The 23,866-nt window shown below is 44.0% G+C and overlaps 1 protein-coding gene across 3 annotated transcripts in view; it reads left to right on the top strand.

Moving 5' to 3' along the window:
• Nucleotides 1-23,866, top strand: part of JAK2 (Janus kinase 2) — a 133,177-nt gene that overhangs the window by 103,282 nt on the left and 6,029 nt on the right. For all 3 annotated transcript variants that reach the window (XM_064176463.1, XM_064176465.1, XM_064176464.1), the window contains 9 exons: nt 617-755; nt 3,610-3,761; nt 6,249-6,399; nt 7,588-7,724; nt 9,386-9,575; nt 10,100-10,224; nt 15,752-15,924; nt 17,205-17,322; nt 18,340-18,453. In XM_064176463.1, the coding sequence (XP_064032533.1) occupies nt 617-755; nt 3,610-3,761; nt 6,249-6,399; nt 7,588-7,724; nt 9,386-9,575; nt 10,100-10,224; nt 15,752-15,924; nt 17,205-17,322; nt 18,340-18,453 (1,299 nt within the window). The remainder of the gene's footprint in view (nt 1-616; nt 756-3,609; nt 3,762-6,248; nt 6,400-7,587; nt 7,725-9,385; nt 9,576-10,099; nt 10,225-15,751; nt 15,925-17,204; nt 17,323-18,339; nt 18,454-23,866) is intronic.

Genomic DNA, 23,866 nt, shown 5'->3' on the forward strand with positions numbered 1-23,866 from the left:
ACCAGGCAGTGTATATCCAAAGACAGACCTTTGTATCTTGCACAAAGTGTAATTGAATTTATCATTCTTCTTTAAATTTCACGTTTTACTGTGAAATAAAAACATACCCAGTAAATATTCTTCCTTTCCTCTCCCCACCTCACCAACAATCAGTTCTTCTGTTTTTTCCCACCTCAGGTCTCATTACATACTGTTAGTAGTTAATGACTGTGTGGGGAAAACATTGTCCTGTTCTAACTGTTATGTTCTTTTTGTGCTTTTGATCCTCCTCTTACAGTTTAATTCAGCATGAAGGCCATTATTAAAGACAGGATGTATCATTAGATGAATCATCCCTTTAACAGAGTTTAAATGCTGCTACTATTGTTTTAAATGGATCATTCTGATGGATCAATATTCTTCTGAGTTTGACATGTCCAATAGTATTAAACTTGAAACTGAATGGAAATTAGCTACATACTATAGCTCTGAGAAGAACTGGTGAAATGTCTGGGATTAGATAACTTAAGGTGTGATCGTTTTTGTGCTGATGTCTTCCTCATACTGTGAAGTATTGATTCAACTCTAAAACCATAAGACTTTAGGCAGTGTGTAAAAGATGCATTTCTATTCATAGGAGGATAAAGGCCTTGTTCATGGGAATGTCTGTGCAAAAAACATCTTGCTTATCAGAGAAGAAGACCGGAAGTCTGGAAACCTTCCGTTTATAAAACTAAGTGATCCTGGCATCAGTATTACAGTTTTGCCAAGAGATAGTAAGTCTTTGTGTCATCTTTATTGTTTAAGGTTTCTGACTTGAAAAATAAGTTTTATTTTGTTGGTGTTTTTGTTGATGTTGTTGATGGTGGGGTTTTTTTCTGACTGCTACCTGACATGATTCTGTTACAGTAAGTTCCTTCATCCACCTATCACTTCACAGTAAATTCTGCAGGTTCTAGTCAGCACTTTTGAGTATATCTTCTTTGTCAGCAGCTAAAGCCACAATTCTCTCTTGTGTGATGATTTTGTTTCCTTCTGTGCTCATTTTCAATTTATTTTTTTTACTTGATCATAGAATCAACCAGGTTGGAAGAGACCTCCAAGATCATCCAGTCCAACCTATCACCCAGCCCTATTCAGTCAACTAGACCATGGCACTAAGTGCCTCATTCAGTCTTTAATAGTACTATTAGTATATTATATTTGTAGTATAGTATTAGTATACTATAAGTATACTCTGTATACAGTACTATTTAATAGTACTATTAGTGTGCTATAATGTACCATGAATAAGTTCACTGCCTCCACAGATAGCTGCTGGACTTCTTATCCTATCTAAATTCTACAGCTTGAGAAGCTTTCAGAGCTGAAAGTAAATACTCTTTTGAAAGTTCTGTCTGGCAGTTGGCAATCATCTGTAGTGCATTTCTTGGTGAATACCTGAAGCCACTTGATGATGCTAAAAATACTGGATTAACATCTGCCATTGAATTTCTTCTAATGCTTTATAAACAGCAGAATGAATTAAATGAAAAGCTTTGAGAAGTGTGCAAGATTGTTATGCTAATGAAACTGAAGTAAATTTACTATTCTTTATATAGTCTGACATGGGTTAGGAACTTCCCCTCCCCTGCTAATGAAATTTACCAGATTAGCTCAGACAGCATGTGAGTTAACATTTTCATAGATGATCTGGATGAGGGCATGGAGTCAGTCATCAGCAAGTTTGCAGATGACACTAAACTGGGGGCAGATGTGGCTGGGTTGGAGGGCAGAAGGGCTCTGCAGCGGGACCTTGACCGCCTGGACAGATGGGCAGAGTCCAATGGGATGGCATTCAATACCTCCAAGTGCAGGGTGCTGCACTTTGGCCACAACAACCCCATGCAGAGATACAGGCTGGGGTCGGAGTGGCTGGAGAGCAGCCAGACAGAGAGGGATCTGGGGGTGCTGATTGATACCCACCTGAACATGAGCCAGCAGTGTGCCCAGGTGGCCAAGAGAGCCAGTGGCATCCTGGCCTGCATCAGGAATGGTGTGGTCAGCAGGAGCAGGGAGGTCATTCTGCCCCTGTACTCTGCCCTGGTTAGACCACACCTTGAGTACTGTGTTCAGTTCTGGGCCCCCCAGTTCAGGAGGGATATTGAGATGCTTGAGCATGTCCAGAGAAGGGCGACGAGGCTGGTGAGAGGCCTTGAGCACAAGCCCTACGAGGAGAGGCTGAGGGAGCTGGGATTGTTTAGCCTGGAGAAGAGGAGGCTCAGGGGTGACCTCATTGCTGTCTACAACTACCTGAGGGGTGGTTGTGGCCAGGAGGAGGTTGCTCTCTTCTCTCAGGTGGCCAGCACCAGAATGAGAGGACACGGCCTCAGGCTGCGCCAGGGGAGATTTAGGCTGGAGGTGAGGAGAAAGTTCTTCCCTGAGAGAGTCATTGGGCACTGGAATGGGCTGCCCGGGGAGGTGGTGGAGTCGCCGTCCCTGGGGCTGTTCAAGGCAAGATTGGACGTGGCACTTGGTGCCATGGTCTAGCCTTGAGCTCTGTGGTAAAGGGTTGGACTTGATGATCTGTGAGGTCTCTTCCAATCCTAATAATACTGTGATACTGTGAGTTATTTGAAGCTATATTTAGAGCATGGCAAAATTCAGAAGCATATATACACAGTGTTTTTACAATTATATACAATTTAGAGATATTACAGCAGTCCAGACTCCCTCTTGGACAAAGAAATTGCCCATGATAGCTCAAAGCTAGCCCTGTCTTTCTCCCTCTGCTTTCTCAGACAGACAAACGAAACAACCAGCAAAACTTATGTTGTTTTCTGTTAGCCAAGAGTAGTAAAAAAGATATTAGAGCAGAGTGAGGAGGAAGTGAATAAATCCAGCATCGCAGACCAGACTGGGACAAACCACTGACATTTTGGCTTTTTATCCCTCTCAGCAAACCAATGAATGGTACAGACTTCGTCATTACTTTCTTTTCACAACCAATGATCTCATTTCTCTCATTAAAATATTCCCATTGGCCTCAAACCAGCACATAGTCTTTTTAATAACGTTGGAAAACTGAACACCTTTTGTGCTTGGTAATTCTATACGTACCAAGAAGTAATGCATCTAAAAGACTGCAAGCAATGCGGTGTCATTACTTTCCAATAAACTGTTTAAACTCTCCCTTTTTAAATGGGAAGTCTACATTAATGTCATGAGGTTTCATTTTAAGGAGCTCTAAGTCTACATCAGTACAATACTGCCTTTTAACTTGTTACCACAGTCAATTCCAAAAGTTTAAAACACAAACAGTATGAGAATCCTTGTTGGGTCACCTTTTCTGTACCATAATGTGCTAGCTACTGTTGAAGTACTTACTGCTCTTTACAGTCTAGTTCCTTTGGTAACTTTTGAGGAAATGAGAAGCTGGAGCAAAAATGTAACACAGAAATTATATTAAGGCCATTTTATAACATTAGGCTTATTTTACAATAAAATCAGTGGTCCTGCGTTGTCTGTATTCTGTAGGTTCTTTTTTCTCTTCAGTTAGAAACAAAAACGTGGAAAGAAAGGTTATTATATCAAATATGTTACAGAAATGTCTGTTATTATTCATCTTTGCATAATGTTTCCTTTGCACAGTTCTTCTTGAGAGAATACCATGGGTTCCACCTGAATGTGTAGATAATCCCAAACAATTAAGCCTGGCTACAGACAAATGGAGTTTTGGTACCACATTGTGGGAAATTTGCAGTGGAGGAGACAAACCTCTGAGTGCACTGGATTCTTCAAGAGTAAGTATTCCTGGGTCTGCAGCCATAACAGTTCTTTGGGTTCTTTTGTAAGTAATGATCAGAAGTGATCACTGGCAGTTTGTTTGTTGTTGAGTTTGACTTTTGTGAGGACAAAGTAGAGAACTGCCCATATATTACCTTGTTAATGTTTCTGTTGCTTTGTTGCTGTAAAGTATTGCTCTAAACAAAAAAGTATTCCTAGCAATGTGCTTGCATTTTAATTGACATTATGCTAGTAATTGAACATCTTAAATACTGTAAGATTTTGTGTGAGGAGAACAACTGACTGTTTTAACTAAACCAGAAATGCCAACTCTGCCTCAACTAGGGGCAGGATGGGGAGGGGAACACATTCCCTGGCAACAGCATTTGTTATGTATTTCTTTTGTTGGTTGGAAGCAACGAGATTATTATTTCCTTTATTTCACTGGGAAATAATGTACTTGTAGTATTATTTTTATAAATGGATTGCTAACACTTTCTTGCAAAGCCTTATCTAATTTGTCAGCCGCTGCAATCCAGGTCTGCTTAGACATAATTCTATGTATACACATATATATACACCTCTTTCCATATCATAGAATCAACCAGGTTGGAAGAGACCACCAAGATCATCCAGTCTGACCTAGCACCCAGCCCTAGCCAGTCAACTAGACCATGGCACTAAGAGCCTCATCCAGGCTTTGCTTGAGCACCTCCAGGGACGGTGACTCCACCACCTCCCTGGGCAGCCCATTCCAATGCAAATCACTCTCTCTGGCAACAACTTCCTCCTAACATCCAGCCTATGCTTCCCCCAGCACAAGTTGAGACTGTGTCCCCTTGTTCTGTTGCTGGCTGTCTGGGAGAAGAGACCAACTCCCACCTGGCTACAACCTCCCTTCAGGTAGTTGTAGACAGCAATGAGGTCATCCCTGAGCCTCCTCTTCTCCAGGCTAAACAACCCCAGCTCCCTCAGCCTCCCCTCACAAGGTTTGTGCTCCAGGCCCTTCACCAGCCTTGTTGCCCTTCTCTGGACACTTTCCAGCACCTCAACATCTCTCTTGAATTGAGGGGCCCAGAACTGGACACAGTACTCAAGGTGTGGCCTGACCAGTGCTGAGTACAGGGGAAGAATAACCTCCCTTGTCCTACTGGCCACACTGTTCCTGATGCAGGCCAGGATGCCATTGGCTCTCTTGGCCACCTGGGCACACTGCTGTCTCATCTTCAGCCTACTATCTATCAGTGCCCCCAGGTCCCTTTCCTCCTGGCTGCTTTCCAGCCACTCTGTCCTCAGCCTGTAGCGCTGCTTGGGGTTGTTGTGGCCAAAGTGCAGAACCCTGCACTTGGCCTTGTTCAATCTCATCCCATTGGCCTCTGCCCACCCATGCAGCCTGTCCAGGTCCCTCTGCAGGGCTCTCCTACCTTCCAACAGATCAACACCTGCTCCCAGCATGGTGTCATCTGCAAACTTACTGATGCTGGACTCAATCCCCTCGTCCAGATCATCAATAAAGATACTGAACAGGACTGGGCCCAGCACTGATCCTTGGGGAACACCACTAGTGACAGCTGCCAACTGGATGTGGCACCATTCACCACCACTCTCTGGGCTCTGCCATCCAGCCAGTTCTTGACCCAGCACAGAGTGAATCTGTCCAAGCCATGAGCTGCCAGCTTGGCTAGGAGCTTCTTGTGGCAGACAGTGTCAAAGGCCTTGTTGAAGTCCAGGTAGACTACATCCACAGCCTGCCCCACATTCACCAGGCAGGTAACCTGATCATAAAAGGAGATCAGGTTGGTCAGGCAGGACCTGCCCTTCCTAAACCCATGGTGGCTGGGCCTGATCCCTTGGCCATCCTGTAGGTGCTTTGTGATGGCACTCAAGATGACCTGTTCCATGACCTTGCCTGGCACTGAGGTCAGGCTGAGAACTCTGTAGTTTTCTGGCTCCTCCTTATGACCCTTCTTGTGGATGGGTATCACACTGGCCAGCTTCCAGTCTTTGGGGACCTCTCCAGTGAGCCAGGACTGTTGATAAATGATGGAGAGTGGCTTGGCAGCTCAGCTGTATATATATTTATATATACAGAAAGAGATATTTCAGAAATTGTCTTCTCCTGTACTAATCTGCATGTTTTCATGATACTCTTGAAGCTTTTAACAACTTGTGCTCTGTGATCTCACAGGTAGAATTTTCTGTGGACACATTCATTTGAGGTTTTATAGAATTACCAATAAAGGAAACATTGTCTTTCTTGTTATCTTTCCCTGTTTTCTTATCTTCCCCAAAGAACTGACTGGGAATTTCTGATTACTGTAAACTAGGCCAGTCTTGATACGTTGCCTGCCTTTGCTTTTGATGTAGATAGGTTAGATGTGCATTTGATGAGATAACTAGTCTAAATTGAGAGCTGTATTTTTTGGCTGCTCTTGTGAGAAGTTAAGGCTTCCACAATTCCTCACAGTTGTATATTAAAATGGTTCTTATCTGTTTGACTCCAGAAACTGCAGTTTTATGAAGATAGGCACCAGCTTCCTGCCCCCAACTGGACAGAACTTGCAAACCTTATAAACAACTGTATGGATTACGAGCCAGATTTCAGGCCTTCATTTAGAGCAATTATACGTGACTTGAACAGTTTGTTCACTCCAGGTGAGTCTGTGATACAAGAACACAACAAGAAAAATCTTAGAGTCGTAGAATCAACCAGGTTGGAAGAAACCTCCAAGATCACACAGTCCAACCTATCACCCAACCCTATCCAGTCAACTAGACCATGGCACTAAGTGCCTCATCCAGTCCTTTCTTGAACACCTCCAGGGGCAGTGACCACCACCTCCCTGGGCAGCCCATTCCAATGCCAATCACTCTCTCTGGCAACAACTTCCTCCTAACATCCAGCCTATACTTCCCCTGGCACAACTTGAGACTGTGTCCCCTTGTTCTATTGCTGGTTGCCTGGGAGAAGAGACCAACCCCCACCTGGCTACAACCTCCCTTCAGGTAGATGTAGACAGCAATGAGGTCATCCCTGAGCCTCCTCTTCTCCAGGCTAAACAACCCCAGCTCCCTCAGCCTCTCCTCATAGGGTTTGTGTTCCAGGCCTCTCACCAGCTTTGTTGCCCTTCTCTGGACACTTTCCAGCACCTCAACATCTCTCTTGAATTGAGGGGCCCAGAACTGGACACAGTACTTACTGGTTCATTTCCCTGTGATGTCTGCCTTGTTGGTACATTGACCTACAACCACTCTTCAAAGTATTTCTGGAAATGCTAAATGAAGAGGGATAGAAGGTTACTACTTTTTATCTTAGTTGAAAAGAGAGCACATTAAAAGTTACATTAAAAGTTAGCATTGTGATTCAAGACAATTTCCTGGTTTGCTTAATGTATATCCCCAAAACACTCCAGTGTCTTAACCAAGTATGTTATGTTTGTGACTGTTTTTCTTTTTCCCCCCGATAAAATAAATCAGTATCTTTCTTTTTCCAAGTGGAAGACACATGTTATCACAAGTCTTGATGTAATTTACATTTGTCCTTTCTGAGGTTCTTGTTCTCAGTTGCTAAATTTGAAGTACTGTATGCCTACAAAAAAGAATAATAGGAAGTTAAGGCAAGGCTTGTTACAGGTCAAGACAAGTAATTTGCTGGTTTGGAATACATTTTAGTCTTTGAATGCCTATTACTATATAAAAATTAAGGTAGTTAATATTCTGCTGAGCTTGGAGTACACCAAGCAAAACTAGAACATGCCGTGATGGTGACGTTTCTTCATTCTCCCATACACTTCTCTGTGTCTCACTTCTCCTTTCTTTTTCCTTCTTCCTCATACCTCTCAGATTATGAGCTACTGACAGAAAGTGATATGTTGCCAAATATGAGAATTGGAGCACTTGGATTTTCTGGTGCATTTGAAGATCGGGACCCAACACAATTTGAAGAAAGACATCTGAAGTTTTTACAGCAACTTGGCAAGGTATGGTGTTTCAGAATTCTCTAATTGCCCAGGAATTAGCTCTCCTTTTCAGATGTCTTCTGATGACATTATCTACACTGATACATTATCTACACTGAAATTTCTGTTACAGAAATCAATAATTTCAGTCATACCTGACCACAATGTGCAAGTCCTTTTTTAAATACCTTTTTTAGTTTCGTTAGGGGAAAGATGTCTGACCTCTACAAAGAATCCAGTCACACCAAAAAGCCAAGATCTTTTTCAGCAATACAGAGTGGCATCTGATATTATTATCACAGTATCATCAAGGTTGGAAGAGACCTCATAGATCATCAAGTCCAACCCTTTACCACAGAGCTCAAGGCTAGACCATGGCACCAAGTGCCACGTCCAATCTTGCCTTGAACAGCTCCAGGGACAGCGACTCCACCACCTGCCCGGGCAGCCCATTCCAGTGTCCAATGACTCTCTCAGGGAAGAACTTTCTCCTCACCTCCAGCCTAAATCTCCCCTGGCACAGCCTAAGGCTGTGTCCTCTCGTTCTGGTGCTGGCCACCTGAGAGAAGAGAGCAACCTCCTCCTGGCCACAACCACCCCTCAGGTAGTTGTAGACAGCAATAAGGTCACCCCTGAGCCTCCTCTTCTCCAGGCTAACCAATCCCAGCTCCCTCAGCCTCTCCTCATAGGGCTTGTGCTCAAGGCCTCTCACCACCCTCTGGACATGCTCAAGCATCTCAATGTCCCTCCTCAACTGGGGGGCCCAGAACTGAACACAGTACTCAAGGTGTGGTCTAACCAGTGCAGAGTACAGGCCCCCCCTCTCCCCTTTACAATTAATATTAATTTAAAAATGCTTCAGAGCAGCCCTGCATAGAACTACTGGGGTTGGGGCGATCGGGGAGGTTGTGCTTGCATATTCTGAGAAGTCTGCATATTTAGTCCCTGAATTTAATAATGTCTTCTGAGATATATGTAGGCTATAAACTTTGGGGGCTTTAGAAATCACTACTTGGTTGTTAGTTTTGCAGGTTAATGCATCCCAGCTGTGTGAAAGCGTGCCTAGACAGATGACCAAAGGCAGCTGGCAAATTATCACCAAGTACCATGTTTCTTAGCCAGTTTATGGTTTTTTTGACACACAGCTATATATTTAACTCCCAAGTACTAGTGAAAGCAAGCCTTAAAGCAGATGTTTGGTTGTTGACTGCACATGGTAGCATAACACAAGGTAGGAACATGTGGAGGATGAGTTATGAAGAAAAGATAAAGAACATACAAAGAAAAGGAAGAATGTAGAATACTGAAACAAATGGGGGAAGAACCAGCAAGAAACAGAAGAGAATTAAGAGCCAGGAAGCATCTAAATGAAGGGAGTTTTGCAAGTGCAGGAGGAGGAGTATGACAACTAACAGAGTGTAAATCAGTGAAGAGGACAACAAAATTAATGGACATCATCCTCCTCCTTGTTCTCATTTCCTCATGTGCTGTTTGCTTCTTTTCACAAACATTTCTTATTCTTAAAAAACTCTTGTTCTCTGAGGGAGATTTTGTGGCATTTCCCTTAATTGTGGTCACCTTAATGCTAATGCAGTGAGCATTGATGAAGTATGAAGAAGCACTAAGGAAGAGATAATGATGTGGACTTGTTTTTAATTCAGATGTTTCCATTTGTGATCTAGGGAAACTTTGGCAGTGTTGAGATGTGCCGATATGACCCACTGCAGGATAATACTGGGGAGGTGGTGGCTGTGAAAAAGCTGCAACATAGCACAGAAGAGCACCTTAGAGACTTTGAAAGAGAAATTGAAATACTTAAATCTCTGCAGCATGATAACATTGTTAAATACAAAGGAGTATGCTACAGCGCAGGTATGTCCTTTATCGAATAGGCCTTCAGGTGTGCAGCTAAGTTTGCATACTGAGAAATTCAGAGGTAAGAGTTTGTGAAAATCACTGGCTTGTCCTAACTTTGTCTAGGCTTAGAGAGTACAAATCAAAGAAAGCAGTGTCTGTTGTTTGCAGCATCTCAGGACAAGACAGACAATTTATTGAGCCAGCTCATTGTATAATTCGGTTGATTTACTACCTTCTTGTCTGGTTTCTTAAAGCATAAAAGCAATCCCAGAAAATCAGGTTAAGTCAGAAAATGCATCCAGTATGTAACTGTTGTTTTTTGCTCAGTGTAATGTCCTGGGTTGGATATTGCCAATTCTCTTACAACCTATACAGTACAAGACTAGAAAGGAAAAAAGTTTCAGAAACAGGATCTCGAGGTTTGTGTTAAGGTTATTTTCTGTTACTTTTTTTCATAGATGTTTGTATTTCAGAACTTGTCTTGGGAAAATAACAGAAAAATTAAGTGTATTTTGTTGTTGTTGTTGTTGTTGTGTAAGGTCGTAGGAATCTACGATTAATTATGGAGTATTTACCACATGGAAGTTTACGAGATTATTTGCAGAAACACAAGGAGAGGCTGGACCACAAGAAGCTCTTGCTATATGCATCTCAGATATGTAAGGTAAGAAATTTCAGATGATTGGTATTTTCCAGAAAATGTTTACCTCTTTGGTCTTGTCTCTTTTGTCTTGGAATGGCCATCATTGGTTCTTTCGGTGCATCCCTTATAGCACTCTTGGGCTGCTAGCATCACAACTACCTGAGGGGTGGTTGTGGCCAGGGGGAGGTTGCTCTCTTCTCTCAGATGGCCAGCACCAGAACGAGAGGACACAGCCTCAGGCTGCGCCGGGGAAATTTAGGCTGGAGGTGAGGAGAAAGTTCTTCACTGAGAGAGTCATTGGACACTGGAATGGGCTGCCCAGGGAGGTGGTGGAGTCGCCGTCCCTGGGGCACTTCAAGGCAAGATTGGACGTGGCACTTGGTGCCATGGTCTAGCCTTGAGCTCTGTGGTAAAGGGTTGGACTTGATCTATGAGGTCTCTTCCAACCTTGGTGATACTGTGATACACAATGCTAGAAAAAGTAGCAACAAGTACGTACTCAAGTTGGGCAACTTTTGGGTATTGTAGTACAGGATGCTGAGTCTGGCCTAACTGTTGGCTGAAGCAGAATATACTCCTTTATTTTTGTTTGCTTAGCTTGTATTTTGTTCAGAAAGATTAAAACCCCTTCCCTTTCTAATGACAGCTGAAAAAAATCTTGCAAGTGTTAATATACTCATCCAGGCAAACTGTTTGTGACATACTGTAACTGTTTTCAGAACTCTAACATTCAGTCATAAATCCACTGTAACAGTGGATTTAAGAACTCTACTTTGAGTACTGTTAACAATGAGTATTCAGGGTGTGTAGCCCACAAAGATTCTTATGTTTGGCAGTTGTGCCCTGCCACATTCAGAGACTTCCCCTATGCAATATCTACAGAAAAGGCCTGACAAGAATCAGGCAGGGAAGTCTCTGCTAGAGCCACACTATTCTCTAGGCATGAGGACTTTCACCTGGTGAAGAGGGCTCAACAGCTGCCTGCTTGATGTCCCGGGTTTGGGCTGATCCCTCCCCCGGGAAGAAAATTCACAACACAAACCCCCCTACTTTTTTTGAAAGTCAGAGAAAGATGAAATTGTATTTTCTTATAATATAAGTATAACAATGTAAAGAGAAATAATAACTAGAGAAGGAAGGAAGGGAAAAAAAGAAAACAATACAATAACCTTAAGGGAGATGGGGGAGGGGTCAAGCGGCGGCGAAGCAGCAGAAGCAGCAGCAGCCAAAACAGCAGCCGGGGAAGATAGGCGAAGCTGCAGCAGCAGAAGCCAGCGGGAGAAGGGGCAGAACAAACTGTGCTTCTAGACATTAAGTTCTTGATGCTCCAATGAAATTATATTAATTTATCTATTGTTGCCATTTATGTGGCCTATCCCTGGAATGTTCATCTCTCCCCTATGTCTGAGCTAGAGGATCAGCTCAAACGGCCACAATTGAAACTGAACTGACTCTAAACCTTTTACCTGCTGAACCTGGGACAAATACCTGGGTGCTGCAGGCACCTTTAGCCACTGATCTCACCTGTTGATGTGCCTCACTGAGGCAAGGCTAGGTGGATAGTCTGCAACTGCTTGTTGGGCAAGCAATGTGCAGTGAGACTGGGAAATGGAAAATGTTCACAAGTCATTCATGGATGAGAGGGATTTTAGTGACCACCCACTCAGTATTAAACCCCCTTTTCAGTATTATTTCTGCAATAAACTGTCAATGCTGGTAAGTCACTGAAAACAATTTTTCCTTCAGGCAAAGAACTGAAATAGTCTAACACTCAGCACCACCTAGGAGGACAATGAAAGTGAATGTTTCAGAAATTCACAGAATGGTTTAGATTGGAAAGAATCTTAGAAGTCATCTTGTTCCAGCCACCTACATGGGTAGGGACACCTTCCAGTAGACCACATTGCTCAGGGCCTCATCCAGCCTGGCTTTGGACACCTCCAGGGAGTGGGCATCCACAGACTCCCTGGGCAACCTGTTCCGGTGTCTCACTACTCTCATTGTCAATAATTTCTTCCTAGTATCTCTCTAGTGTAAATATGCCCCCCTCAAGCTTAAATCCATTCCCTCTCATCCTATCACAACAAGCCCTTGTAAAAGTCCTTTCCTGGTACTGGAAGGCCACTATAAGGTCTTCCCAGGACCTTCTCTTCTCCAAGCTGAATAACCCACAGTCTTGCAGCCTGTCCCCATACAGGAGGTACTTCAGCTCTCTGATCTTCTCTGTGGCCCTCTTCTGGACCCACTCAAGCAATTCAATGTCCCTCTTACACTGAGGGCACCAAAACCAGATACATAGTCCAAGTAGGTTCTCATAAGAGCAGAGTAGAGGGAGAGAATCACCTTCCTCATCCTGCTTGTCATACTTCTTTTGATGCAGTCCAGAACACCCAAACTATTCCTCACCCAGCCTACATTTGTGCTTGGGATTGCCCCAACCCAGGTGTAGGACCTTGAGCTTGACCTTGTTGAACATGGGCCAAACTGTCAAGCTTGTCCGGGTCCCTCTGGATGGCATCCTTTCCCTCCAGTGTGTCAATAGGACCACATTAGTGCACTCAATCCCACTGTCAATATCACTGACAAAGGTGTTTGATTGCATTAGTCCCACTACTGACCCTGGAGGGACACCACTTGTCTCTGGTCTCCATTTGGAAGTTAAGCCGTTGACCACAACTCTTGTAGTGCAGCCATCCAGCCAATTCCTTATCCAGCAAGTGGATAAAACAGCAAAGAGGCAATGGGAAATTTTTAATATGCAAATGTTGCAGCCACTTACCTGATTTATTCTGTGGCCATTTCAGCCTATGATCTGAAGGGTCACAAGGTGCTGTAAAGTGTCTTTACTTCGAAGGCAAGCAGAGTACTACGAGTTACAGTGTATGTGTCTGCTTTGCATAGTTGTTGCTATATGACCTGCAAAATGCAGGTTATAGTCATCATTTTAAATTTTCACTCTCACCTGCAGCACTCTGCTGATTGAAATTTACATGAGCAAAAATATAGTGAGCACCAAACATTATGAAAACAGGATCTGAGTGCCTTTTCTTGTTCTTTTCTCTGGCCACATTTCCATCTTTCTTTTAGCTGTTTTTGCTTCTCACAGTGTTTTGCTCTTCCAGCATCCTACGTGCCTCTCCTGTGCAATTATGTCAGTGTCATTTTTGATTTAAAAGTAGTTTTTAAAAAGCTTTTCTCCCTTTGTCCTTTGGCTCTTCTTTCAAATATCTGGAAGAAGGTATACCCATACCTGAGGGTTATGTTGCATGTGTTTGCTTGTTTGCTGTGTTTTGGCTCCTCATTACTGTACCGGGAAAGGATTCCTGACTTAAAGGTGGTATGCTTTCATGTGTATCACACACTGAAAAAACACCAAGGTGGTGTTCCCTGATGCTGATGTTCTGTAGATGCAAGTTAGTGTAGCTGTCATCTGGTGCAGCTTGTCTGATGGCAAGCAGTAGGATTCTGCATTCAACTCTGAAGAACTCTGGCGACAAACTTGCAAATAAAGAAATTAATTTCTCCACGCATCTGATTGCTCTTTTGGCCCTGCATTTTGTTAATTCTGGCTTATAGTGAAAGAGGCTAAGAATGACATTTGTCCACCCACATCTTCTCACTTGAAGTGCTTTAGGTATCTATACTGGAGAGCCCAGTTTTAATGATAAGAACTATTTGATACCACCTAAGTAGATTAAACTCCGTTGTTAAGAGTAGCGTCAGAGGATTCTGTGCATCATTTCAAGTAAGTGTCTTTCTTAGAACAGCTGTTTTACAGGGTAACAGAAAAGCTGCTATCCTCAGAGAAACTTTAGGACTGTTTTCAGTAGCCTGTATAGTAGTAACAGAAAGTTACAGCATTTACTCAGACCGTATCGTAAAACCAGTAGTCTCACTTTAGGAAAGCGAGCTTGGTGTTCTCGGGATCGCAGTGGTACCAGTGGCTGCTGCGCAGCTGGGCGGTTTGGAGCGGGACGTGAGCAAACGGCAATGCCACCAAGTGGTCCAAGGAGGTAACGAGTCCAAGAGAAAAGTTAGTCTGTCACAACTATTTCAGAGGTTTCTTACGTTTAAAAATAAACATTTTGGCTATTAATACTATAACCTTGATGCTCAAAACTTCTGCATTCAGCTTTTAACCTACTGCTTTTCAGTTGTGTTCAAGGAGTGAAGCTGTGAAACTGACAGCTTGCTTCATAGAATCATAGAATCATAGAATCAACCAGGTTGGAAGAGACCTCCAAGATCATCCAGTCCAACCTATCACCCAGTCCTATCCAGTCAACTAGACCATGGCACTAGTGCCTCATCCAGTCTTTTCTTGAAGACCCCCAGGGACAGTGCCTCCGAGGTGTCTGTTGACACTCTGCACTTGTCAGCTTCTGCCCACCATTCTGTCCACCTGTTTTGCTATGCGAGCAAAACATTTTTAGTAATGCCACTACACCCACTAACTTCTTCCACATTTTGCTGTTCACAAGAAGAATTAATGTGCCTTGGTAATAAGGGAGCAGCAGCAGCAAAAATCAAGATGCCTTTTAAACAACATTTTCCACAGCAAGCCATGGAAATACAATAGCAAGTAGTACTGTGTTGGTGAATGATGGCACAGGTTGCCCAGGGAGGTTGTGGATGCTCCCTCCCTGGGGGTGTTCAGGGCCAGTTTGGATGGGGCCTTGGGTGGCCTGTTCTGGTGGGCAGTGTCCCTGCCTATGGCGGTGCATCTTGAGTGCTGTTTCCAGTTCTGGGCCCCCCAATTTAGGAAAGATGTTTGAGATACATGTCCAGAGAAGGGCACCAAGGCTGGTGAGGGGCCTGGAACACAGCCCTGTGAGGAGAGGCTGAGGGAGTTGGGGGTGTGCAGCCTGGAGAAGAGGAGGCTCTTAATGGAAAGAGAGATTGGCATTGGAATGGGCTGGCTGGGGAGGTGTTGGAGTCTCCATCCCTGGAGGTGTTTAAGTGGAGGCTGCATGAGGCACTTAGTGCCATGAGTTAGTTAATTAGAAGGTGTTAGGTGATAGGTTGGACTCGATGGTCTTGGGAGTCTTTTCCAACCTGGTTTTGTGATTCTGTGATTCCATATAGAAGAGAAACAAGACATACAGGTGGAAAAACAGTTAGAGAGCAGTTGTCAAATTCAAGGAATTGCAATACAGAGTTTCATAAAGCAATGGGAAGGCAGCTGTACAAAGTGAAGAAAAAAGATTAAATGAAATAGATAAATAGGACACTGCCATCTGCCCTGGATTGTGGGGTTTTGCCAAGACTGTTTTTGGCCAGCTGTCCAACTGTTTTGTGTTATCCAGCTACACAATAAACAAAACCACTTGGTTCTGACAGGTGCTTAGTTTATCTCCTTTCAGTTAAGAGAAGTGTCTGCACTCGAAAAATAGCTCCTCGGAGGAGCCAAATGTTCAAGCACACCAGTTTTGATAACACTTTGTGTTTGGTTTTAGCTTCAAGATTAATGCTCGCCTTTTGGGGAAGTGCAGCTGCTTAACGGTGGAAGTAACTCTTTCCTTGTTGCGTTTGTGAACTTTCCACCTAGGGCATGGAGTATCTGGGTACCAAAAGATATGTTCACCGGGACTTAGCAACGAGGAATATCTTAGTGGAGAACGAGAACAGAGTAAAAATTGGAGATTTTGGATTGACGAAAGTCTTGCCACAAGACAAAGAGTACTACAAAGTAAAAGAACCTGGTGAAAGCCCTATATTTTGGTAAGTTGGGTTTTTTTGGTGGCTTTTGATACGTGCAGTCGTGCTATGTTTTCATTTTTAGCAGTTTCAGCCAATTGTTTTGCATATTTTTTTAGCTCAAACACCAAGTCAGTTGTCCAGCATTGCGAAGATGATGTTTGGCTTTAAGAACAGCATGTGGGACTTATTTCTTAAAAACCCAAACCTTAAAATTACTACAATATTTAAAAGAAATATCATGAAACGGGGAAGATATTAAAAGAAATCTGACAGAGCTCTTCTACAAGGTGCTTTTGGTTCCCTAAACTCTGGTCATTCACGTCTTCTGTTGGAGATCTCTTGGATAGATCCTCTGTTGACTAAGTGGAGTTAAAGCTCACAGACTGTGCATAGCAAGGATAAAGTATTAGGATGACTATTTGGGCAGGTCTCTGTATTTGGACATTGAACTTCTAGAGAAGGTCTGAGTTACTCCAAAATGCCATAATACTCCAGTGAGCTGCATTTAATTGAGAAAAGGAAAGAGCAAGCTGTGTTTAATTTAGAAAAGGAAAGAACAGTCTGTATAGCTTTGTGGGAGACTGAAGGAGTATGAAGTGGAAATTGGTAGACTATATTCAAAATGCAATATATATACTTCAGTTTTTCTCCATAAAGACACAAAAATACCATAGAAAATAAGCTGCCAGACAATTGCAATAAAACCCATTTTATGTCCTGATAGCTGGCAGCAAAATAAAGTTGCTTTCCATACATCTGCTTTTAGTCTATTTCAGTCTACCTTAGGCACTGTGAAAATGTCATATCTTAAAGATAAATAATGCAAAATGGCATCTTAGTAAATGTTATGCGGAACTGTAAAATGTAAGCTCAGGAGTACCTGGAGCAGAGTTCAAGACTCACTGAAAGTGATGGAGTGGTGCTTATTAGATGTAATTGCCTTTCTTTCCAGGCCATATCACATCAAAGTCTTGTTTGATTGCACTACAGATAAGAAAAAATACCTACAACTTTTTTTGTTGAAGAAGAAACGAAGCAGACCTGGATATAGTTATAATTAACTGTGTTTTAGTAATAGTTAATTGGTACTGAGTACACAAACCACCCTAAACAAACACAGTTAGTAATAACTGTAACTTCCCTACTAGTGAAAGTAGTGGAGTGAACTGAGAATATCCAAATGCCTATGAAAAAAGAACACTAATTCATGGGAGAAATAAGTCAGTTGTCTTGAAAGAATTATCTTTAAAACTGAAAAGACACGCTGCCTGGAACAATATTCCTTTTATTGTGTCTTGCAGGTATGCTCCTGAATCTCTGACAGAAAGCAAATTTTCAGTGGCCTCCGATGTGTGGAGTTTTGGTGTGGTCTTGTATGAGCTCTTCACATACATTGACAAGAGCAAAAGCCCACCAGCTGTAAGTACATAGTTAATGGTTCTTCCAAGCAGATGCAGCAGCACACTATAAACAAGCAAAGGAGATCTGAAAACTAACTGATAGTCCACATAGATCTTATCCATCCTATAACTCCTAATGTTTGAAAAAGCAATTGGCAGGCACCTTTAGAGGCAGATTTCCAGTGGATGGAGAAAAATACTACCTGTATGCTGAGTATCAGTTCTTCAGATGAAATTCACCTAGTAGTCCTCTGCAGGCATAAGAGAGGAAAGTTGAGCCTTATATATTTATTGCAGTTGTCCTCAGTCGTGGACAGTGTCTCAGTCCTGGCAAATGTACGTGAGAGCTAAGCAATGATGAGCAAATGCACTTGGAAGATCTCTGTGTTGGCCGCACTGGACCTCTTAGTAATTCAGTACAATGACTAAGTTATCAAGGAGGTACTCCCAAGGCAGGGACAGCTCTTCCTGCATAATAACAAACATTGCAAACACTTGGAGTTCTTCTTCAGAAGAGTTATGAAATGGAAAGTTGTAGAGTAAGCTATGGGCTCAGGTGGAATATAGTTGCAGTAAATGTGTGCATTCATCATTCCATCAGTGAGTGATGGGCAAGCAATCTAGCTGCCATAGCCTTTATTGTAATACATTGCGCCCTCACCTTTGGCCATGTGCACTTCTTACCAAGAGCCGTTTTACATTTTCCTCCAAAGGGTCATTAAAGAAATTTATGCAGTATTGGAGGAGAAAAAAAAAAATCCTTTCTGTGTCACTTAGAAATTATTTTCAGTTAATAGTACTTCTGCATTTGCTTTTCCTCTCTGGTGATCTGAGCAAGATTTTCACCTAGTTTCTAGGTTACATTGATTTTTTTTTTTTTCTCTTTAAACATCACTGTGATACATACCTGTTTTCTGTTTGACTGTGAGTTTTTGAGTGCATCAAGATCTTGTTTTAATGATTCTCCCTTCGTAAGACTATTGCAGCATCTTTTCTTCCTTTAAAAACTATTTCTGCAACTTGCCTTTTGTTTCAGGAGTTCATGCGCATGATTGGCAACGATAAACAAGGGCAGATGATTGTGTTTCACTTGATAGAGCTTTTGAAGAATAATGGACGACTACCAAGACCAGATGGATGCCCTGATGAGGTGAAGTATTGTATTCATATGTTACTGTAGTTGAAAGGTGCTTAGCCAGGGTGAGTACCTGGTAAATGCAAGCTTGTGCTTCATTCTGCTCGGATTACTGAAGCAGTTATTTTATCAGTTGCATGATGAACCTATTCATGTCTCTTCTCTGATTCCTTGGATTGTATTCCTCCAGGAGCCTAGGCTGTAGTCTATAGATGTGTGGAGTGGAACTATTCTAACTGACTGCTGTACTGGAGCACTTGGGCATGTATTTCAAATTTTAAGTTTATCAAGACAGTGAGATTAGTATCTAGAGCTTCTTCCATGAAAGTCCCATGTAGAGAGGTTCTTGTTCAAAGCTATGAAGTGAGGGTTCGTTTGAAGTCTAAGGATTTTGGCATTTAATTGCAAGGTTTAAAGAACTTCTTATCTTAATTATTTTCCTTCTCTTCCTCTTCTGTCCTAAGGCTTAGGAATACCTGTGTTTATTGTGGGTTAGCAGGGCTCATTAAGAGAACTTTAAACTAGATTTGAAGGGGGATGGAGATGTAACTGGGCTTGCCAGAGAGGCACCTGGGTTTAGTAACCCAGCACTTGTATGGCAGCCTGTGATAACCAGTAGGTCAGCCACTCCTCAAGGGCAAAAACTACATCCTCAACTACCTTCCTGAAATGCTTATACATACAGCATGTGGAATAAGCAGGAGGAGCTGGAGATTGGTGTGCTTTTGCAGTTACTGAGACATGGCAGGATGGCTGCAGTGCTGTCATAGGTGGCAGTGTCCATTTTAGGAAAGAGGTGGTGGGATTGTTCTTGGAAAGACCAACTGGAATGTATTCATCTCTCTCTTGGAGAAGATGAAGAGCAAGTTGAGAGCATGTGGGTAAGTTATGGGGCAGGCTAATATGAGAGACAGTGTTGTGAGTGTTTATTACACACCACCTGATCAGGATGGAGAAATTGATGAGGCCTTCTACAGATAGCTGAAAGGAGCCTCACAATCGCAGGTCCTGGTTCTCGTGGGAGACTTCAGTCACCCTTATCTTCTGGGAAGGCCATGTCCAGCAGGCTCCTCCACTGTATTGATGATAACATTTTGACTAGAGTGGTGGTGGAGCCAGCAAGGAGAGGTGTACTACTGGACCCAGTACTGACAAAGATGGACAGGTGGAGGACGTTAAGTTTGGGAGCAGCCTTGGCAGTAAGGATCGTGATAAGATAGTTCAGGATCATAAGCAGTAGGCACAAAATGTGGGATTGTAACATTGGCCCTCAAGAAGGCTAACTTTGACCTCTTCAAGGAGCTGCTTAGACCAATCCCTTGAATTAGAGCTCTGGAAGGTAGGAGTGGTCAGGAAAGCTTCCTACTGCTCAGGGGCAGTACATGCCTAAGAGCAAGAAATCAGAAGGGAAGCAGCAGACCTGCATGGTTGAGCAGGGAGCTTCTGAAAAGGATAAGTGAAAGGAAGAAGTTTACAGTACATGGAGGAAGAGACTGGCCACTTGGGAAAGTTACAAGAGTGCTGTCTGTCAGAGTTTGCAGGAATGAAACAGGGAAAGCCAGGGCCTCCTTGGAACTGAAGCTGACAAGGGATGTCATGGGTAGCAGGAAGGTTTTCTTCAAAAAGAAAACTAGAGAGAATGTGAGCCCACAATTGAATGAAGCAGGTGCCATGGTGATGGAGGATGCAAAGGAGGAGTTACTACATGCCTTCTTTGCTTCAGTCACAGGATCACAGGATGTCAGGGGTTGGAAGGGACCCAAAGTGATCAAGTCCAATCACCCTGCCAGAGCAGGACCATACAATCGAGCTCAGGTCACAGTCTGTACTGCTCAGGCCAGCAATCAGGACTCCCTAACTTTGGAGGTAACACAGAGAGTCAAGAGGAAGCAAGACTTTTCCTTGGTTATGGAGGATAAAATTAGAGATCAGTTGAATTAACTGGATATCCACAAGTCCGTGGGTCCTGTTGGGATGCATCTGTGAGTGCAGAGTCAGAAGTCATTGCTGGGATGCTCACCATCATCTTTGAAATGTCCGGGAGAGCACATGAGGTGTGCGAGCATTGGAGGAAATCCAGTGTCACAGAATTAACCAGGTTGGGAGAGATCTCTAGGGTCATCGTGTCCAACCTATCACCTAACCTTCAGTTAACTAACCCATGGCACTAAGTGCCTCATCCAGCCTCCTTTTAAACACCTCCAGGGATGGTGACTCCACCACCTCTCCAGACAGCCCATTCCAATGAGCAGTCACTCTTTCCATGAAGAATTTCTTCCTAACATCCAGCCTAAACTCACCCTGGCACAGCTTGAGACTGTGTCCTCTTGTTCTGTCACTGGGTGCCTGGCAGAAGAGACCAACCCCCACCTGGCTATAACCTCCTTTCAGGTAGTTGTAGAGGGCAATAAGGTCTCCCCTGAGCCTCCTCCAGCTGAACAACTCCAGCTCCCTAAACCTCTCCTTATAGGGCTTGTGCTCCAGCCCCCTCACCAGCCTTGTTGCCCTTCTCTGGATGTGTTCAAGCACCTCAACATCTTTCTCAAATAGAGGGGCCCAGAACTGGACACAGTGCTCAAGGTGTGGCCTAACCAGTGTGGAGTACAGGGGCAGGAGGACTTCCCTGGCCCTGCTGGCTACACTGTTCCTGATACAGGCCAGGATGCTATTGGCTTTCTTGGCCATCTGGGCACACTGCTGTCTTTAAAAATGGCATGAAGAAAGGAAGACACAGGAAACTCCAGCCTGGTTAGCCTTGCCACCATCCCTGGAAAGGTCATAGAATCAGTCAGGGTTGGAAGGGACCACAAGGATCATCTAGTTCCAACCCCCCTGCCACAGGCAGGGACACCCTACCCTAGATCAGGCTGGCCAAAGCCCCATCCAGCCTGGCCTTAAACACCTCCAGGGACGAGGCTGCAACCACCTCCCTGGGCAACCCATTCCAGGCTTTCACCACTCTCATGGTGCAGAACTTCCTCCTCACATCCAGTCTGAACCTACCCACATCCAGCTTTGCTCCATTCCCTCTAGTCCTGTCACTCCCTGATAGCCTAAAAAGTTCTTCCCCAGCTTATTTGTAGGCCCCCTTCAGATACTGGAAGGCCACAAAAAGATCACCTGGGAGCCTCCTCTTCTCCAAACTGAATAGCCCCAACTCTTTCAGTCTGTCCTCACAGCAGAGCTGCTCCAGCCCTCTGATCATCCCCGTGGCCCTTCTCTGGACATGCTCCAGCACGTCCACATCCTTCTTGTAATGGGGGCTCCAGAACTGGATGCAATACTCCAGGTGAGGTCTCGCCAAAGTGGACTAGAGGGGGAGAATCACCTCCGTTGACCTGCTGGCCACACTTCTGATTCAGCCCAGGATCTGGTGGGCCCTCCAGGCTCTAATTGCACTCTGCTGGCTCATGTTGAGCCTCTTGTTCATGAGCACCTGCAAGTCCCTCTCCTCAGGGCTGCTCTCCAGCCAATCACTGCCCAGCCTGGATTTGTGCTTGGGATTGCCTCTACCCAAATGCAGGACCCTACACTTGCTCTTGTTGAATCTCATGAGGTTGACTTGTACCCACCTCTGCAGCCTGTCCAGGTCCCTCTGGATGGCATCCCTGCCCTCCAGCCTGTCTGCTGCACCACACAGCTTGGTGTCATCAGCAAACTTGCTGAGGCTGCACTCAGGTCATGGAACAGCTTGTTCTGGGCATCATCTCAAAGCATGTGGAGGAGAAGAAGGTTATCAGAAGTAGTCAGCATAGATTCCCCAAGGAAAAGTTATGTCTGACTGATTCATAGCCTTCTACAAGGGCATGACTGGGTGGATAGATGAGAGGAGGGCAGTAGATGTGGTCTACCTTGACTTCAGCAATGCTTTTGACACCATTTTCCACAGCATGCTTATAAGAAAGCTTAGGAAGTGTGGGTTAGATGATTAAACAGTGGGGTGGATTGAAAACTAGCTGAAAGGTAGAGCTCAGAGGGTTGTGGTCAGTGGCACAGAGTCTAACTGGAGGCCTGTAACAAGTCGTGTTCCCCTGGCGTCAGTACTGGGTCCAGTCCTGCTCAATATATTCATCAGCACTCTGGACAAAGAGACAGGGTGCACCCTCAGCAAGTTTGCTGCTGACACACCGAGAAGCTGTGCTGCTATCCAGTGAGATCTGGACAGGCTGGACAGTTGGGCAGAGAGTGACCTTCAGAAATTCAACAAGTGTAAGTGCAGGGTACTGCATTAGGGAGGAATAACCACATGTGTCAGTCCAAGCTGGAGACTGACCTGCAGGAAAGCAGCTCTATGGAAAAAGATCTGGGAGTCCTGGTGGACAGCAGTATGACCAAACAGCAGTGTGCTCTTGTGGCCAAGAAGGCCAATGGCATGCTGGGATGCATCAATCAGAGTGTGGCAAGGAGGCTGAGGAAGTTCATCCTCCCTCTCTATTCTGCCCTGGTGAAGCCTCATCTGGAGTACTGTGTCCAGTTCTGGGTACCCTGGGTCAAGGACAGGGAACTGCTTGAAAGGGTACAGCAAACGGCCATGAAGATGATTAGGGGACTAGGAACATCTCTCTTAAGAGGAAAGGCTTGGGGTATTTTAGCCTAGGGAAGACTGAAGTGGGATCTTATAAATACTTACAGGGTGGGTGTGAAGAAGATGGGGGCAGTCCTTTTTTTCAGTGGTGCCCAGTGATGGAACAAGAGGCAGTGGACACATATGTGAACGTAGGAAGTTCCATGTAAATATGAGAAGGAACTTCTTTACTTTGAGAGTGGTGGAGCACTGGAATAGGCTGCCTAGATAAGTGGTGGAGTCTCCATACCTGGAGTCATTCAAAACCCACATTGTGTCATCTGTGCACCTGCTCTAGGTGAACCTGCTCTGGCAAAGGTATTGGACTAGATGATCTCTAGACATCCCTTACAACCAGTGTCATTCTCCAGTTCTGTGATCATGCATGTTATTTACTACAGAGCATTTTCAGCCAAGACCTACCTGTAGACTGTAGGCACAGCCGAGTACAGGAACCAGATCTTGCCTTTGGAGTTGTATTCGTGTTCTTCAGATACTGAAGTGTAAAGACATACTTGGAGCACACAAAGTAATTCAGTGTTGCTTTGGTTTTGCTAATACTCCACAGGTATTTTGTCAAACGTTTTCCTAGTACACCTGAGCCTGGTAGATGTCTGTTCTTCAGATCAGAGTGCATTCCAACTCCAGCCATTGGTAGGGCTAGGTAGATGAATGGCTAGGTAGGGAAGGAACGTCAATAAAAGAGTTAAACGTAACTTCCAGTTCAGATCAATCCCCGTGTCCCTTTTAAAAGCAAGCACATTTGACAGTAAGGTAAGAAATAATCCATTTGAAACTGGAGAGAAAGGAGAGATCAGAGTCAAGTGGTCAAATAGAGGGAGGAAACAATGGTATGTGGGACAG

Source organism: Pogoniulus pusillus, chromosome Z, assembly GCF_015220805.1.
Source record: "Pogoniulus pusillus isolate bPogPus1 chromosome Z, bPogPus1.pri, whole genome shotgun sequence".
In the NCBI taxonomy this organism is placed as follows: domain Eukaryota; kingdom Metazoa; phylum Chordata; class Aves; order Piciformes; family Lybiidae; genus Pogoniulus; species Pogoniulus pusillus.